General features: G+C 39.0%; 1 protein-coding gene across 1 annotated transcript; it reads left to right on the top strand.

The window, feature by feature from the left end:
* Positions 1-49: 49 nt before the first annotated feature.
* Positions 50-17,906, top strand: pibf1 (progesterone immunomodulatory binding factor 1). The gene is made up of 18 exons (XM_034152189.1): positions 50-589; positions 1,128-1,228; positions 1,722-1,920; positions 2,037-2,156; positions 3,154-3,287; positions 4,030-4,138; positions 4,229-4,348; positions 4,446-4,507; positions 4,656-4,781; positions 5,343-5,441; positions 10,008-10,173; positions 11,532-11,682; positions 11,992-12,082; positions 12,732-12,834; positions 14,617-14,747; positions 16,007-16,091; positions 17,319-17,480; positions 17,761-17,906. Exons 1-18 carry the CDS (start codon positions 323-325, stop codon positions 17,812-17,814), a joined length of 2,280 nt encoding a protein of 759 aa, XP_034008080.1. The 5' UTR covers positions 50-322; the 3' UTR covers positions 17,815-17,906.
* The last annotated feature ends 1,303 nt before the right edge of the window (positions 17,907-19,209 follow it).

The raw sequence follows: 19,209 nt of genomic DNA, 5'->3' as shown, positions 1-19,209 counted from the left end.
AGGCGCTGTAGTCAACGTTACCTATACCAGCGTAGTCGAGCTCGAGCCGTTGGCGGTTAGCAGGCGACTCGGAGCGGGACACTTGAAAATAAAAACAACCCACCACCGTATGGTCTTGGCAGCTCCGGGATGTCACCTAAAAGCTTTATTGCGGGTATATATATCTCATTCTCTCAATATGAGTGCATCGGTTGACTTTTTTTCCACGATATATGCTAGATAGAGTGGGGCAGTGTCAGTGTTGTTGTCGGTAGCTACAAACTAACTATCTCTGCTACGGGGCGTCGTTAGAGAGGAAAACAAAGGGCCAAAACAGGACAAAATGCCTCCCAAGAAGCAACAGGTGAGGCCAAGAGCAGCCAACATCTCCAGCTCCCTGGACCTGGAGTCGGAGGACATCAGCCTGGAGACCACGGTGCCCACCACCGAGGACCTCTCCTCCTCCGACGAGCAACGAGACGGATCGCAGAAGGTGACCCGCCAGCTGATCGAGAGGAAGGAGCTGCTGCACTCCGTCCAGCTGCTGAAGATAGAGCTTTCTCAGAAAAACCTCATCATAGACAACATGAAGGCCGACCATATGTCCAAGGTAGGAGAGAGGAACGGTGTTGGTGTAATTCATCCCCAGGTTGTTCCTCTTATACAGAAGTAAATTGTAACTAAGTACATTTACTCAAGTACTCTCTACGAACATCTCTTCTACATATCAGATATTAGAGAGCATTTTAATTTATTCTGTATATTTTATACTGTGTATTCTAAGATATTTGTCTGTGTATTTTCTACATTGATTATGCACATATTTGCTTAAATGTTTTTTTAAATGTTGTTTGCATTTTATTCTATTTTATGTATCTATCTCTCTCAAAGGAAAATGTTGTATTTTTACTCTTAATCCATCTTGCAAATGTAGTTAGGCTGCTACTTAAAAAAGGCGGACAGAACATAAAAAAGAGTTGAATTACTTCTTCTTGCTTTATCACATTATTCTCATATTATAGTACAAGTTAGAGTTACATTTTGCCCACCTGACAAAGACAAAAACATGCAGTCACTTCCATTTCCAAAACTATCTTTGTTGCAATAATAGTCCCATGATTGTTTCCATGTGTTTTTTCCCATGTGAGGTTGAGGAGCTGGAAGAGAGGCTGAATGATGCTATACATCAGAAACAAATGTTTGCCCTGAGACTTGACAGCCAGCTGAAACTCAATCAAGAGGAGAACAGGTGAGAAAAAGTGATGAAGTTCAGAGAAATGTACTGTAGGAAAACTGCCATGCCCCTTGTAATTGTTGAGTCGTCTGTTTTAAGAACAGACATTTTGACATGGTTTTAGCATTTCATATTGGCCCACTGTCTCTCAGTTAACATATCTTCTACCGCCATAGAGTCTTGGTGTTTTTGCAGTCATCATGTTTAACCACATCACACATCTTACTGAATACCAAGTAAAAATCTAACTCACAGTGTTAAAGCCAAGCCTGAAATGTCTGTGCTTGTAAGTGAATGGTTATCAATGACCTCATTTATAGAACAAATCACTTTTGAAAGCAGGTGCCATGCTTCTATGCCACATAAAATGATGTAGAGAATATTAAAACTGGAATAGATATATGTATTTAAAATAGGAAAAAGTTTTTAATAAGGAGAACTGCCTGTGTTATCTTTCCCATCATTTATGGTAAGTACAAACGGTGCTAACAAATCTTGTCCTCACCAGGAAGCAGCAGACTCTGCGTAAACAAGAGATGGAGGCCATCCTGCTCAGGCAGCAGCAGCTGGAGGAAACTAACCGGCAGCTGTGTGAGAAGTCTGGAGAGCTGCGGAGGTCTCTCAGGGATCTGGACCTCCCCCAGGACAGGTACCAGGAGCTCCGTGACCTCCCTGACGACAAACTCTCCATACAGGAATACGTGGCTGTAAGTATGGGGGGCTTTCCTGAATCTCTACACCAACTTGTAGAACCAGGGAGACAATATAGAAGACAAGACAAGAAGCTGACATGGTGACCTTTTCTCTGCGCTGTGTGTTTCAGATGCGTTTCTACGAGGTGGTGACTCCTCTGCGGGCCCAGCTGTCTGAGCTCAGTGTGAAGAGAGGAACTTTAACTGAAGACCTGGACACACACAGAACCCAGATGAGGGCTTTGATGGAGGTACGGCACACATACACTCCCTTAAACTCTACATCTGTATGTTGCATTCCATCTTTTTTCTATGTGAGTTCACATGTTTTGAATAACCATAATTGTATTTCACTTATTCATTATTGTATTATTCATGTATTATCAGTATTTTGTTTATTCCTATTCATCTCTGGTAAAATCGTAGACTTTGCACAGTTAAAATAAACATAACTGATTGTGCATCATTTCAACAAGCTTTTATGTAACCTTCTCAAGTGTTTGTGAGCACACAAGTCCAGCTGAATTCCTTTTTTTTCTTTGTTTAAACGTACAATATCCCACACATCTCAAACAAACACTCACTCCTCCTGTCACATATTTAGAAAGCATAGAAACGACGAATGTGTCAAGAGGTTCAGTAACCTTCAACCTAAATGTGGAAAACATCAACGCCACATAAAACACATCAGTTATTGCTTGTTGTGTCAGTTACAACATTCTCAAAATAGTTATTTTTACAGCCTGCATTGAAAAAACTGAAAGTTCTGTGACTTACCCCCCAAAAAAAGCCATGCATTCAATCTAGTCAGCAGTCGTCCGGCAGGCATATTTGTCCCAATGAAAAGATAATAGTGCAGGGTAAGAATATAGGAAAAAAATAACCTGATCATCGCAATCATCAGACCATTTTCTTACTAATTCATCATCGTTTGAATGAGTATTTAAACATTATTCCTGAATAGGTTCTTGCCTTTTATATCACAGTTTGTTTTTTGACTTGGGTACATCCAGCAGGTAAATAAGGATGTGTTTTTCACTGCATGAATGAACTATTAAATAATTGTCAGGGATTGTATGATACTGTACATTTTAAAGCAAATTTGACATTTTCTTGATAGTGATTTTTGTTTAATTCCTGTCAGGGTGTCCAGAAGGTGAAATCCTGCCTTTTTGCCTATTGTGTCTAATAAAATAAATGCCAAATATAATTGAAAATGTTCTGTTCTGTGACTGTGTGTGTCAACAGAGCTACGAGGAGGAGCGGCGGCTACGAACTGAGCTGGAGTTGAGGAGCCAGAGACTGACGCTGGAACTGGCCGACACCAAGCAGCAGATTCAAGAAGGAGACTATCGGCGAGAAAACTACCCTGCCATCAAACGGTGTGTGTGTCAGTTTCTGGAAAAGTTATGGAAGGTTGTGTGTATCATTCATTTAGTATTTTTTGGTATTATAAGCTCACTATATATTGGATTTTGTCTAATTCAGTACATGGTAGGGCTGTGCGATTATGGCAAAAATCATAATCACGATTATTTTGGTCAATAATTGATATCACGATTATTAAATACGATTATTCATTGACTTTGAAAACGTCAATTTATTGAACTTTAAAACAAATTAAAATAATCATTTGAACAGTATCTGTTTAACTGTTGATTACCCTGAACGTATAATTCAACTGAAAAACCAATAAATAAAATAAATGATAAATGTATATTTACATTTACATAAATAATATCAAAATAATAAATACCAATAAAAAAGATCAACAAATATTTTGGAGCGCACTTCAACAAGCTACTAAACATATATAAATATGATAAATAAATTAGACTATAAAATAAATTAGATCAAATATGTTGCAGTGCACTGTCACAACCTAGCAAAATAATCGTTTTTTTCGTTTGTTGTTTTTGTAATTGTGGCAGGCCAAAATCGTAATTGCGATTAAAAATCGATTAATTGCACATCCCTAGTACATGGAGTTATTTTGTTAAGTTTTTTTCTTTCATCACAACAAAACTCCAGAACCCTTTATATCTTGTCTACTTTCCCCCTCTATTGAAATTATTGATATATATTTGCAAGTTGAAATATATGTTAACCTGTAACTGTTTATAGTGAGCGGGACAACTTTGAGGCAGAACTGAAAGATTTCAAGAGAAGATTTGAGACACTAGACCTGACTCACACTGCAGTGACCAGAGAAAGGAACACACTCAGCAAAGAGGTGCTTCACACAAACACACACAAAAAACAAATGTTATTATTTTTGGCTTTATTCTTTTCTATAATAGTTTTTATTTGTCTTCCCCTCCAGGTGGCGACATTGCAGCAGTCAGTGAGTCTCCTGCAGAAGGATAAGGATTACCTGCACAGGCAGAACATGGAGCTCAGTGTGCGCTGTGCACATGAAGAAGACCGCCTGGAGAGGCTGCAGGTCAGGACAGCTGATGAGAGACTCATCTATTAGGACAGGCAATCAATACCACTCATATTCTTCTGACATGCTCTCACTTCATGATTTTGTGATCTAGGTACAATTGGAAGACACTAAGAAGGCGAGGGAAGACGCCTATGAAAAATATGTAGCATCCAGGTTAGTCTCTGCTGTTTTACACTGGTCATCAGCAGACAATACTCTTTATAATGTGGGAGACCTGTGCCAAACACGGACATTGATGGTTTCATCTTACAGAGACATTATGATCTAGTAATTTTGTTTTATTTGTATCTTTCAACTACAGAGACCACTATAAGTCAGAGTACGAGACCAAGTTGAGAGAGGAGTTGGAGAACATCCGACTGAAAACCAGTCAGGAGATAGACAACCTGCAGAGAACCTCCAGAGAGATGTATGAGAGGGAGAACAGGTACCAGTCTTTTATTTTACATAACCCTCCTAATTAATATGTTTGTATGGATGTTGGTAAAAACTATGACTAAATATCGGGATAGTTTCTCATTTTGCTCTCATGCCATATCAATCATTATTTTCCTAGTCGATTTACAGATAAGACTTCTCATTTTCTTTTCTTTTTTATTAACTTTTATTCAAATGAATTCTTAAAACTCCAGCATTTGTAAAAAAAATAAAAAGACATCTATCCTGGATCTAATACGAGCTGCTTCTCTCTCCTTGTGATGTTTTTGTTAATTTGGGAATGGTAAACAATAATCTCTTAGTAAATGTACACATTTATACTCTTGACATTTACATGACAGCAACTCTTAATCTAGTATACAATACAGCAGTAACTAAAGTAATGAATGCATATGCACATATTTAACATGAGGAACAGCTATTGGCAAGATACCTCCCGGCAGCATCACAACAAAGGAGACACAACTTCAAAAAGATGAAGAATTCCTTTATTATGACCTACATTAACAGAACATGCCATTTCCTTTTTGCTGCATCCTGTGTTTGTCAGAAACCTGCGTGAGGCCAGAGACAATGCGGTGCTGGAGAAGGACAGAGCTGTTGTTGCTGAGAGAGACGCTCAGTCCAGATACGACCAGCTGCTGGAACAGTGAGTTTTACCTTCCATCCCACACATAAAGATTTAATACACCTCATCGGTAATGTTATACTGTCTTTATGGACATTGAACATCAACAGGCCAATAAATACATTTACCTTTTTATTCTTTTTTTCTGCCTTTAACTCCAACAGTAAAGTTTGAAGTGATCATAACATAAAGGAAATACTAATCACCAGAGGCCTGTACTACGAAGCTGGATTTTCGCTTAGCGAGGTAACTTCAGGGAAAACTCTGGGTTTTCGGTCCTACGACGCTGGTTCACTTCTTAGCGGGCTAGATCTCCATGGTAACTTATGCTGAACGGCTAGCCTGCTCCGGAGCAGGTTAGGTTCCAGGCTAAGAGATCAACTCAGTGAAAGCACCGCCTGCTGACCAATCAGAGCTCAGTGTGCAGAGTTTAAAGCGATCAAGTCATATTACAGGAGAAAGGAAATACAGAAAAACTGCCGTTGCAGGAAAGACTGCCGGCAAAAATCAATTGACTGTGTGAACGTGAACATTTATAGAATATCACCTCCCATCTTCAGAGCAATCTGACTATTATAACATTAAGTACACAACATAAGTAACCAGATCAAAGTAACATTACGTACAGTCCACGGCACTGTGAGTGCAGACGTCGATGTGTCCCATTATCATTCATATCACATCATAATGTATCATATATTTCCTTATCTGAGTCAGCTTCTTGAGCCGTATCTGGCCGTGCAACACAGTGTCACATACTGTATGCAGAAGTATTATTTTAAGCAACACATTAAGTTGACGAAACACTCGAGTCAAATTCTCCTAATTAAAGTCAGATCCTCTCGTGTCTTAGACGGGGCAGTGATATCATAAACCTGTTAATGTACGCATTCAAACACTTTTTCTGTTACCAGCTGTATTCACCTTGCCGGTGCAGCTATGTTGCTTTTATCCTGGATAAAGTGTTTAAGTCATGGATGTTTAAAGTTTAACGTCTTAATATTTGTCTAATATTATAGTTCACTTTTCATTCAGGAAGTATGACGCTGCGCTGTCAGTACGCTTGTCCATGTTTGTGATTTGTCAAATGTTGCTAACCCCGCCCCTTTCATGTGAACGCGCACATAACTAGATAGGGCAAAGCTGGCTTGAGTTAACGAGTTGATAACCAGCGTCGTAGGACCGCTTAGCGAGAGCGCGTTTGTTTTGGATTAGGTAAGCCGGGTAACTCAAACATATCCAGGTTATGTTGAACCAGCTTCGTAGTACAGGCCTCTGCTTAATGTTGGGACAAAAACAGACACCTCCAACACATAAGTAATAAACTGTAAGATACTGAACCGCTGCCCTTAAATAGACGTCACTTCCTGGATTCACTCGTAATGTATTGGGGGAAGTTACTAAACCTGAGGGCAACTGTACAAATGTCAATAAGACCGAGAGAATGGGTTACTTTTCCCTCGTTTTCATAGTGTTGACTTGATGTTTGTGGGAGTGGACAGAAACAAACTAGTGTGATTTATGGAATTCCTGAGTATTTCCCTGAAAGCTGGGAGCTTGTTGTGGCTCTGATGCTGCCGATGTGAGCCGTCAGCAGTCTGTCATTAGCTCATGTTGTGGGAGCAGCAGGTCTTCTGTGGTTGTGGTTTACTATCTCTTACTAAAGATCACATGAATGTTTTTCTGTAACTGCGGGGTCAGGAGGGCACACATTGACGTTTACTGAATGTCACTTTAAAGCAACAGGTGTCACCGGCCAGGCTGCATGCCTTTCGAGGGAAATACTTTCAGTGCAGGTTGAATGCAGTGACAGACAGTGTTATTCTGAAGACTATTTAGATGCCGAGGAATTCCTTTTTCACTGTGGCTAAGCACTATTTTAAATACCTCCTTTAAACTAGCTTAAGTTGTTCTTGACCTGGAGGATGAATTGACTTGGCTAAACAAATGTTAATGCAAAGCAGCTTTTTTAGTAATTTCCAGACATTCTTGTCGTGATTTGTATCGAGTTGCTGGTCAATATCTCTGCTCCAGGCAACTATGTCCAGCTCAGTGTAGCCTTGAAAGGTGCCTCAGGGTCATGGCCTTGAAGGAAGTTTCCTATCTTGCGTGGAAATTGCAACATAGATATATTGTAAGCCCAGCTACACACACACACACACACACACACACACACACACACACACACACACACACACACACACACACACACACACACACACACACACACACACACACACACACACACACACACACACACACACACACACACACACACACACACACACACACACACACACACACACACAACACTCTGCTGCATACAAAGATGTCTGGTTAAACAAACAGAGTGTATTTGCATCTGATTTGTCTAGTCCCACACCTGTGGTAACATGTTCTTAGTACTGAAAGGAATTATGTAGAAAAATATGCTTAAAAAACAAACCGTAATGTTGTCAACTATTTCTATTTTGAACTACATATCAATTCTGAATATTTGAGATGGTTTCAGTACTCATTTTCCGCACTATCAATAAACCGGTAGCAGCTGCACCTTCTCACTCCCTCTTATATCCAACACAAGTTCACACATACCGCTGCAGTGTCCATTTTGCTGTTCTCTGCTGCTAGCGAAAACAAGAACAGTTTTTATTCTAATGCCTTGATATATCTATATTTAATTTTAAAATAAATGTAATTAAAATGGTATGCCCTACCTATGTGTTATTCCATCTTCCCTATCATATTGAAAATGGTATCAAATATGCTTTTTATAGAGTTGTAGGTGTAAAAATTCCAATATCTCGACAACAATATATTTTAGGAGCTTTTTCTTTATTTTAATTTCTGTTTTACAATATTGTATCAGCAACAAACAGTGACGCACACACAGCAGCAGCAGCAGTGTCCCTGTCCTGGGTTACTACTACATACCAGTCATTTCTCCAGATCCAAACTACCAGCTGTTGGTCCATCCACACATACACACTTAACTCTCACTCTTTCTCTCTCTCTTTTTGCTGCGATCACATTCCCTCTCTGCTTCGCATCGAAAGCCAGTAACGACAGATGCTAGCCTCAAGCCCTTAACCCCTAACCCCACGCATGCCCCTATTTTTGGGGCAAAGAATGAGTTGCACAAGCTTGAAAGGGCGTCAGATGATTGTAACATAGAAGACAATCTCTGCTCTCTGTTTTACAATGCTGGCTAACTGGCCACTTAGGGTGATAAATCAGTCAAAACAGACGAACAGAAAAAACAGTATTTGTCAACTCTTCGACTAAAGTGCCTCAGGAAACCCCAGAGTCATGCACTCTTACATAGCGTAGCTGCAATTAAAAGAAGAGCGAAAAACCACGTCAAAGAAAATCTTCTGCTCGAGTAAGTTATATTTTGCCTTTTATTTATAAAAGGCATGGAATGTGGACCGCGTGTACGTGTCTGTCACCGTGAGCACACAGCTCAGGCCCGCGCTCCACGGATGATGAAATCCTATCAGGTCGGCTGTAATAGAGAGTTATTAATATTATCCAACCGACCTCCATGGTTTAATAATGTGTGTTGGGGCTTGAAAGCTGCCTGAGGAAGAGCCCCAGACTGAAAAACTATTTTGTTTTATTTTTATATGGCTGCAGCAAGTGATTATTAACACAACCCCTGTCAGTTTGTTCATTTTTATTGAATACATCCATTATTGCTTGGTCTAATAAATATCTGAAAATAATGAAACATTGCCTTCATTATTTTGAATCAAACCAACAGTTCAAAACACAATGATACTCAATTTAAGATGAGATACAACAGAGCAAAGCCGAAAACTCTCATTTGGGAAGTTTGAATACGTTTGTCTGCCTTATAAATGACTTCAGAGATGCATTTTACTATCTTCAGTCTGTTCTGCTTATATGAATATCCTTTTTTTTTTTTTTTTAATGCAAACAGCTTATGTCTCTATGTTGTGTTCAAGTTTCCCATCCGCACATGTATGTATAACAAGACTGGGTTGATGCAGAACTGTGAAAACGGTAGAATACACTCTTGTCTCTTTCTGTCCTATTTACTAAACACCAAAGTTGAAACATGTTTCTCAAGTGCCAAATAGAATCATGAAAGATCAAACAAGAACAAACATTGCTTCGAGCGTCATTGAGAAATAATCTTCTGCAACCAAAGGATTTAAAACCTGCTTTGATTTCCTGCTTGACGACTTATACTCATACTTTATGTGCCAAGCTGTTAGATACCACAGAGCACTCTGAGCACCACACATACAAAAATGTTCATTGCGCAAGGCACCCCAAATACTAATTTCATTGCCAATTTCCAAATAAAAATGTTATTATGCAAATAATCTCAGAATGTGAGTGCATCTATGAGAAAGAATATATTTCAACATTTGTTTCTAACCACCATGTCATGCCTGAGCTCAACCGGGTGCCCAGAGCTGAGTTTACCTTCTGTATCTGTCTTCACCAAAATACATTATCTCACCTCATTAACACCTATTACCATTGATATCAGGTGAAGTGTGACTATCTGTGTGTGACTATCTGTGTGTGACTATCTGTGTGTATCTGTCTGCGCAGATTTCGTCAGCTCCAGCTGGGCACCGACAGCCGGGTTTCAGACCTGTCCAACCAGGCCAAGCTGCACTCCTTCGAAGCCGAGCGCGCTCAGATGGTCAAAGAAGAGACGGCTAAGACCTTGGCCCAGTGCCAGGTGGAGTGTGAGAAACAGCAGAGGAAACTGGAGGTACTCTTCTTGTAAAAATCTAAAGGAAAATCAGTTTGACTTTACAGCGGTATACTCTATCACAGTTAACTTTTAATATCCCCCAACTTCTCATGATTTGATTTCAACCACTAACATTATTTGTTGGTAGTTTTAAACAGGTGGTAAACAGTAAACAAACACTATGCAAAGTGTTGCCTGATTCAAATTTCACACCCGAGATGTCCACGTCTCCAAGGTTATTATAACTGTTTACTGTCATGAAAATAAAATGAATGTACAAAACACATATTTATTTCAGGTTGAGAAATCCCCCTTTGTTTATTCAAATCCAACATTGTCATTTTGAACAGTATACACATCAATCAATATAGCTCAAGTTAACAGATTGTCACTTTGAGTGTTTCTTAAAGTCTCAAGGTTCTACATCACTCATTACTCTGGCCAGTCTTTGTACGTCTGTCCGGTGGCTCCACTCTTATCTCTGTCCTCTGTAGCACTCCCATTAATAAAAGGAGTTAATTGAGCACAGGTTGTTCATGATTTCTGGATGCTCTTAGCTGAGGCCCTCCTCTTCATCTGTGTTTAACCCTGTCCTGCTCACCAGAGGGTCATGCATGTTAAAATGATGCATTGCAAACAATCATGGAGGAAAAGAAGGAAGCAAAAATACCTTTTCTCTTTTTAAACATTCAATGAAGAGCTTGTTTAGGTTTTTACTGTGGAGTGTGCAGTTTAGCTTTGATTTTGTTCCAGTTCTTTGTAATAATGAGGTTTAAAGCTATTTTTTGAATAAAAGTCCTTTCTTGTAGGATTGTTTATTTTTTCTCCTAGTTTTCTTTTACTTCTCTCTCTCTCTCTCTCTCTCTCTCTCTCTCTCTCTCTCTCTCTCTCTCTCTCTCTCTCTCTCTCTCTCTCTCTCTCTCTCTTTGTGATGTTATTGTACATCCTTATGAATGTGAAAAAAGGTGGAATTGTTATGATTGTGATTTTTTTCTTTTTAATATACACATCCACAATGACAGCAATTTTGAAAGACCAACAACACGTTTGTCCGTGCGAGTAACAACAGTTACAGTTTATTTTCATTTGACCTCAGCTAATCTACAGTGCTTCATTGTTTCAACAAGATTTTGTATAAAAAAAATAGCTACATAATTTGAAACTAAAGTGAAATGATTAATCACGCATCCTTCATTTTCTTACACTGACTGAGTGTACCACTTCATTAACAATATTCCTCAGGCGTATCATTTTGTACAAGTACAAAAACCATTGTTTTCAACAGACGCCCACTGAAAAACAATTCTGAGATCTCTGTCATATGCTCTGTTTGCTCCAAAACCCTTCTCATCTGTCCCCCCCCCTCCTCCCCTCAGCTCCTGACCCAGGAGTTTTACCAGCTTCAGTCGTCATCAGAGAAGCGATTGGCGGAGCTGCATGCCCACAATGCCGAGCAGGCGTCTCGGCTGGAGACGTATGAGAAGCTCGAGCAAGAGTTGGACCAGGTCACCATGCAGGCTGCTGAAAGTAAGAAGCGGACTCATGACATTGCACACATTACTGTGAGGTCAGAGAGATAAAAGCACCAACGAACAAGAACTGCTCCCTTCAAATGCTTTGGCCTGGCTTTAGGAAATGTTTATTATAATATGAACAGATAGCATCAAATTGTAGAGCTGTAATGGACAGCCTTGTGACACTTGATGTAAAATAAGTTAAAAGAGAAAACAAAGATGATGTGTAACATAATTATTATTTTGTTTTACTATAGACGTTGCCACAGTGTTTAAATAATGGAGATGTATGGACAGTATTTGTGTTTCTGTTTGTTCCCAGTTGAGAATGAGGAGGAGGCAGAGAGAGTCCTGTTCTCATACGGCTACGGAGCAAATGTTCCCACAACGGCCAAAAGAAGACTGAAACAGAGGTACAGCACATGGTACCCTTTACAATTCAAGGATTGGACACATTGTGTGAGAGATGGCACTTAACAAACTCTGGAATTGATCACATTAATTATTTGAATTCATTAAGAAAATCGCATTTGAATATAGCATGGGAATAGGGCTGCAAACTTCACAAATAGACACAATCTTCCGAGTTCTCAATTGTTTGATCCCTAAAATGTCATAAAATTGTTTTAAAAAAGTGTCCATCCCACTTTCCCAAAGAAAAAGATATTCAGTTTAATGATACAAAGCAGAGGAAAGCAGGACATTTTCAAAGGTTGAAAACAGCTTTCTATTTTGATGATACACTCAAAATAGTTGGCTATTACTTTTTTGATCTACTAATCTTTGCTGTAAGGGTTACATTGATATGTAGGTATGCGGATATATCAGGTAGATAATAGATTATTTTGTCCTAGTTTTGTATGTTTTCTTTTTCTAAAAATGACACACTCAATCGTAAACTTCGATCTGAAATCTATGTGCAGTGAAACATGAACCCAAACAGTTGTGGTTACATAAGCTGTAGGGTAAACGAGGTGGAAGTACACACTAGTGTAAACCTGTTGGTGTTGTCATCTTTTGGAATTTTCCAAAACTGTGTTTGTGATTGTGTGTATCGTGCAGCGTTCACCTGGCCCGCAGGGTGCTGCAGCTCGAGAGGCTGAACACGTCACTGAGGAGGGAGCTGGAGAGGCACCAGTCACAGGCAGGACAGATATCTGACGAGGTACACACACACACACGCACACGCACACGCACACGCACACGCACAGCATGTAGGTGTGGACCTGCCTCGGGCCTATCTTTAATGAAATAATAGTTTAATGTTTTTTTAAAAAGTCATAATAATTAGAGTCACTGCAAGTCAGTACCTGTATCACACAATTGTTTCCCCACTATCACAGATCTCCTCCAGCAACTCAGATTATGGTTATTCCGCAGCTTCTATCAAAGCCTTGTGATTTATCTCAGCTGGTTTTTACCTCTCTCTGATGACATAACATAGTCATTATCGGAGAGCAAGGATCGGTGGCTCCTCTCTCATCACCCACTATTTACCTCATCACTCCATCGCACGACACTTTGCTGTGAAAGTCAATGTCGAATGCACATCTAATCGCTCTTTAAAAGACATATCGTGCAAAACAGTAAAGGGATTTTTGCAGCTTGTGAGGTCGGTCAGCACATGGATCATCAAACACACTTCAGGACTCTTTAAGGAGGGTGTCTTCTGCTTTTATTTTCCTCAAAAACCTTGGTCCAAGTTTAACAACGGTCTCACCAATTCTTTCAAAGCTGTGTCAGGAAAGTGACAGGTTGTTTGAGAGCAGGCGGCAGACACCTTACATGAGAAGTTAATCTTTCTTAGTACCTGTCACACTTGTTGACACAGTGGGAAACACTGCCAGAAAGCGTGACGACCAGGCTCTCCCAACAACTCACCTGGCCAATCACTGAGGCTTTTGTTGTGTTTGGCACACCATGCATGTGTGTGCAATGTTGATACTTTAATATTGGGTGTGTGTATGTTGTCTGTGAATGTGAAGTCACTTGTCTACCACTTTAAAAATTGAGTAAAAATTAAGTAAACATTATAGAATGCTATGTTTGTCTCTTCTAAATGTAATTCTAAGTCTAATGTCATTGAGAGGAGAGATTGTGCAAGTTGGAGTAAAGGCTGGGCCGGTTTGAGACTAAATAAACCGTCCATTCAACTGTCGTCTGTGATTGACTGACACTCACCTGGAATGCCTCATATTCATTGAGCGTGACAAGAAAGAGTGAAAAATTATACTTTTTATTCTCAAGAAAGGGTGTTAACCACTTCACCACCCACACAGATGCTCTGACTAAGTAACTATTGTCCTTACCCTCCCACCCAGTTCTACTCACTACTGGCTGGCTGTAAAAGTGGTTTAATGAGTAACAACACCCTAACTTTATCTATTGTTTCGCAGATTTTAAGCATGATACTGGCTGAGTAATGTTTGATTACACACATGGAACATTCAGATTCTTATGCGAGGAGTTTTCTGACAGTAATTATAAATGAAAGGTTAATAACTTTATGAGTTTGTAATAACTTTATTATATGTCTTCATACTACTACTCTTAATACAAAGGATACAATTTGGATACACCTTTTTATAAATCTCAATTATATGGGCACCATTGATGACATCAGATATAAGGAATATCTTGGCGGTGGTTGGGGCTTCAAGTCATTCACAGATCTTAATTTTTTCAATATTAACCGCATTTACAAATAGTTTTAAAGTGAAAATATTCTTTAACTAAGTCATGTTCAGGTTAATAAACATCTAACATGCGGATAAATGGTTAGGCCCTTGTTGCATCATACATGGCTGAGTTCATGTACAGCACACAGTGAAGACCTGATTCCCAGGTGTATAATTAAGTGCGGGGGAAAACAGCCACCTTAATTCACACTGACAGTACTAGGTGGAGTATTTTTCTGAAGTATTTACATATGTGTGTTGTTCCCCAGTTGTTGGCAGCCAACCAGCTGTTGCAACAGACGCAGCAGCCCTATAGCTACCTGATAGAGACGGTGAGACAAAGAGACACGCAGATCAACACACTGAAGGAGCGTCTTTCCTCGCTCCAGGACGAAGTCAGGTACAGAGCACGCCGTTCATAAAGATGAACACTTCCTTCTATAAAAGAAGGAACTGAACAGAAAAGAAAGTCACCACACGTGACCTTTTTTTCTAATTGATGGCGATTAAGTCTGTTCTGTCTTGTTGGTCGAACATTTTCTTTGTCAATTTAATTGGTTACATTCTGTGTCTTGTAATTTGTTCATCATGGCAGCAGGTCATAACTACTCGCCCTTGGGCGTCTCTGCTTTATAACAACCTCCATTTAAACCTTGTTTGTCCATATCACATCTATCTCTTTCTGTCTTCGTGCAAAGCTGATTGTGCAAGAGCCTGTGTATGTAAAGAAACAAAAACAAAGAGTTTGCCTATGTAAACCATACAGAGAGTTTGTCTATGCCCAACAAGTGAGTGTTTCACATAAGTACACATTTAGCTTCCTGGCACTGACCTTAATCTCCCCTGGCCCCCTCTGTATTTGAACCTGAGAAATATGCAAACTGACAGACTGCAGGTTTTCTCTTGCTGCTCACTACCACTGAGCGCTCACCTGGGGCAAGCAGCAGAGCGAAAAAAAAATTCTTTAAAATCCCCATAAGCTTCTCAAACCTCCCCATCTGACAGAGATATTGAAGTCTTCCTGTGGCTGTGCAGTGCCATCTGTTAAACAGCTGATACACCTATTCTTACTTCTGTACTTCAATCGCTCTCTGTCTTAAGTAATAATTGTATTCACAGTTTGTTTGGTGATATTCAAAGTTGACCAAAACAGTGTCTCAGCAGAGGCAGATCTCAGGCTATAAGAGTGGTGACACTGCTGCAGTTTCAAGATTTGCAAGATGATTTACTTGAAAGCACCCTCCATCACAAGCTCCTGCTTGTATGTTTCACAGCCGCAGGAAGGAACACTTGAACAGTGCTGAAGAGTTTTCTCAGAGAATAAAGTCCTAATAAACTTTAGAGGTTGATGGTTTCATGCCAGTTATTTATGGTCACAGACAGTGCTAGTAAACACGAGTGCTGTCTTTTCTTGGCTGATTGGTTTATAGCCAGCATTTCTTGTTGAAGGTAAACCATAATAATGCCATTGGCAAGTTTGGGTATATTGCTTTATTACAGAGAAAATAATACCCTGTCTTTAAGAATGTATAAACGTCATCATGTTTCACAGAACCCTTTAAGTAACTAGAACATTAAATTAATAACTCTCAGTAAGTACAGTCATGTTTTTTCGTTTAACACAAGATCTGCTCTTATTGTCTTTGGTTGTAACCCCAGTTCTCTGAGGAAAGAACGGACTGCACTACAACAGGTGAAAAACAACATGGCAGCCGATCTGGAGAGACTCCTCAACCATCGAGAGGTACACATGATAACAATGCTTTTTTCTTTTTAATGTAAATGTTTGATGGTTTCCTCCATGATGACAACAAACTTCTGTTGTCCAATTAACAGTTAAATCTGAGAAATAGTTAATTTAAGACAAATAAAAGCAACTAATCTTGCATTTGAGAGCATGAAACCATTTGATATTTGTTAGGTTTGCTTGAAAATGACAACTGCTTAATCTATTAGCAAATGAGTCACTGAATCTATTTCCATCAATTGTTTAATTGATAAATAAAATGAACGTTGCAACTCTTAATTTAACAGGCTTTTAATAGTCAGACAACTTATTTCTCTGTGTTGCAACGCTTACTTCAAGATTGCGTGTGCTCGTATGTGAGTGCATGTTGGGAGTGCGTGTCCCCCCAGCCAGCCGTTTGCTGTTTGAAGTATGTGCCCTGTCACAGACAGCTGTTCCTCTGCCTGGCTGCTTGGGATGCCACCGTTATGCGTGTGTGTTTCTGTGTATGTGTGTGTGATAGTGCGTGTATCTGACATGCCATTGCTCATGTCCTCAGGGGTGATAAATAGAACCGTGAAAATGGTCCAGAGTCCTCCCCTCTGCCTAACCCCGCAGACCCTTCAACTTGTTGAGCTTAATGCAAGTCGTCCCATAGTTAAAGTTAAGAGGACAAACATGTCAACAGAAAGCAGCAATAAAAATTCCTGGAAACAAACATTGATGCAAATGAATCATCAAATGTTGAGGAAGTATTAGCTTAAAATATATGATTATTTTTGCATTAAAGGTATTACAATCCTAATAAATATTTGTAAAACATTTCTTATATCAGAATCCAAAGAAAACTCATTGCCAAGTCGTTTTACATGCAAGGAATTCAGTTTAAAAAAAAAGTACCAAATATAGAATTATAATAAAACCAATTAAAAAAACGATTACATATATTAAAAATTACTCTGAAAAATAGAATATGAAATATTACAGCTTATCATAATTTAGTGTGGTAGATCTATGCCGTTTTGAAGAGGTATTGTGCAGAAATGATCAATATACTGTATACAGAGGAATGTTTTGTTCACCCCTGTCAGATTTGCACTCAGCCAAAAAATTATCTGGCGGTTTAGTTTAGTTTTTTTAGCATTTTGGAAAACTAAACTCCGAGGTATTCTTCATAAAGATTCATGTTTATTGTTCTGCTATCATTTCCACATCCCTATTTTTCTGAACCATGTGATTCTGCAGGAGTTAGCTGTGATGAAGCAGGTCCTGATCAGCATGCGGTCCGGACAGGGAGAAGCTGTAACCCTATTGGAATCAGATAAAGCTGCAGGGAAACACCAGTCCAAACGTATCAACAGGACCACAGAAGAAGAGTCGCCAAACAAACCCAAACCCACTGTGTTTGTAAGTGTCTGACAGGGCAACGCCCTTGTATGAGTCACAGCATCTTAACCTGCCTGGACAGAAGTTCACACAAAGGAGCAATACAGGTTCACAAGAAATAATAAATTGTATTTTTGTCATTTAGTTTCAATTGAGCTTTTCACTACAGTCAGCTGAGCAAATATACACTGTAGTATACATCCTTGAATCATGAGAAAGTCAAATATGTGAGATGTTAAGAAAAGCTCCTGCTGGCACATCCTTTTCTAACATTTTTTCCTCTTTTTTTTTTCATTTGCAGACAAATAAAGAAGCTCCTAATTGGCACCAAAAGATGAAGCAGAAACCCAAATGAAAATATTTATTTTTATGTTACGACTTGTTTTATTAATTTATCAAGAATTTTCCAATGTAAAACACTTTTGATATACAAAAGCAGAAACTGTTGCTGGTGTCCGAGTGTTTTGTTGTTCTCATCCTTGGTTACATATTGTTCAGAGAGGATACATTGCCAGCGTACTGGTTCAGTAAGTATTACCTTCCACAAAATACTCATTCCTGGCTAACTGGCTGCCCAAAAATTCCTCTATCTTGGCACTGTTGTTTTTTATTAGGTCTGTCTATCATTATTCCCTCATCTTTTCCACGTTTGCAGATAGTGGTGGCTACAGACAAACAGCATTGCAGGAACATAAGCCGCTGATTTGAACGAGCTGAGGCTCCTTTGGCTTTAAATATAGAGATAGTAGACATACCTCTATCATTTCAGACCACGTTTTTATCGGTGTCAAATTAAACTCAACCAGAGGATTGCTTAGAGGCTGTCTCATTTCTTTTGAGCATAAAATACTTCACAAACAACCACTTTGTTTTTTTGTTAAATGAGCTAGGATAAAATATAAGAACATGTTTTTGTAAAAGCTTATCATATCCTACACTGTATACATGTTTTTGTACAAACTAAAATGTGTGAGTTGTTTTTTTATTAGGTCTGTCTATCATTATTTCCTCATCTTTTCCAGGTTTGCAGATAGTGGTGGCTACAGACAAACAGCATTGCAGGAACATAAGCCGCTGATTTGAACGAGCTGAGGCTCCTTTGGCTTTAAATATAGACATATAGTAGACATACCTCTCATTTCTGACCACGTTTTTATCGGTGTCAAATTAAACTCAACCAGAGGATTGCTTAGAGGCTGTCTCATTTCTTTTGAGCATAAAATACTTCACAAACAACCACTTTTATTTTTTTGTTAAATGAGCTAGGATAAAATATAAGAACATGTTTTTGTAAAAGCTTATCATATCCTACACTGTATACATGTTTTTGTACAAACTAAAATGTGTGAGTACAGCCCCTTGCAGATTGTATTTTCCATAATAAACTTAGTGATAAACTGCGATTTCTAACACCATCCAGTTCACATTAAAAGAATGACCTGTTTAAAAGTAGTTTTTACTCCTTAATTTGCATATGAAGTTCAGTTTACCTGTCAATGGAAGTGCTATACCCAACCTGAGAATATTGATTTATAATGATGAGTTAAAAAAAAATAGTCTCGGATCGCATTTTAAAGTCTGTATTACCAACTGGTGGTGTGGGGTTTGAAATAACCGGACATTTAGGAGGCATGTGGGTCTAGTTGCTGCCTTAAATTGCCCATTCGTGTTTTATTTGTGTATCTTTTGGGACTATCAGGTTTAAAAAGTTACTTTAATTGCAAGAATAGACCAGGTATTTAGATACAAT

The sequence above is a fragment of the Trematomus bernacchii genome, unplaced genomic scaffold (assembly GCF_902827165.1).
Source record: "Trematomus bernacchii unplaced genomic scaffold, fTreBer1.1, whole genome shotgun sequence".
NCBI lineage: Eukaryota > Metazoa > Chordata > Actinopteri > Perciformes > Nototheniidae > Trematomus > Trematomus bernacchii.
Note: the sequence above shows the minus strand (reverse complement) of the source record. Positions and strands in the feature narration are given on the sequence as shown.

Coding starts and splice junctions, on each gene's coding strand:
- pibf1 (XM_034152189.1), top strand. CDS start 323: ATGCCTCCCAAGAAGCAACAGGTGAGGCCAAGAGCAGCCAACATCTCC. Junction 1,229..1,721: donor CTCAATCAAGAGGAGAACAG/GTGAGAAAAAGT, acceptor TGTCCTCACCAG/GAAGCAGCAGACTCTGCGTA. Junction 4,508..4,655: donor GAAAAATATGTAGCATCCAG/GTTAGTCTCTGC, acceptor TTTCAACTACAG/AGACCACTATAAGTCAGAGT.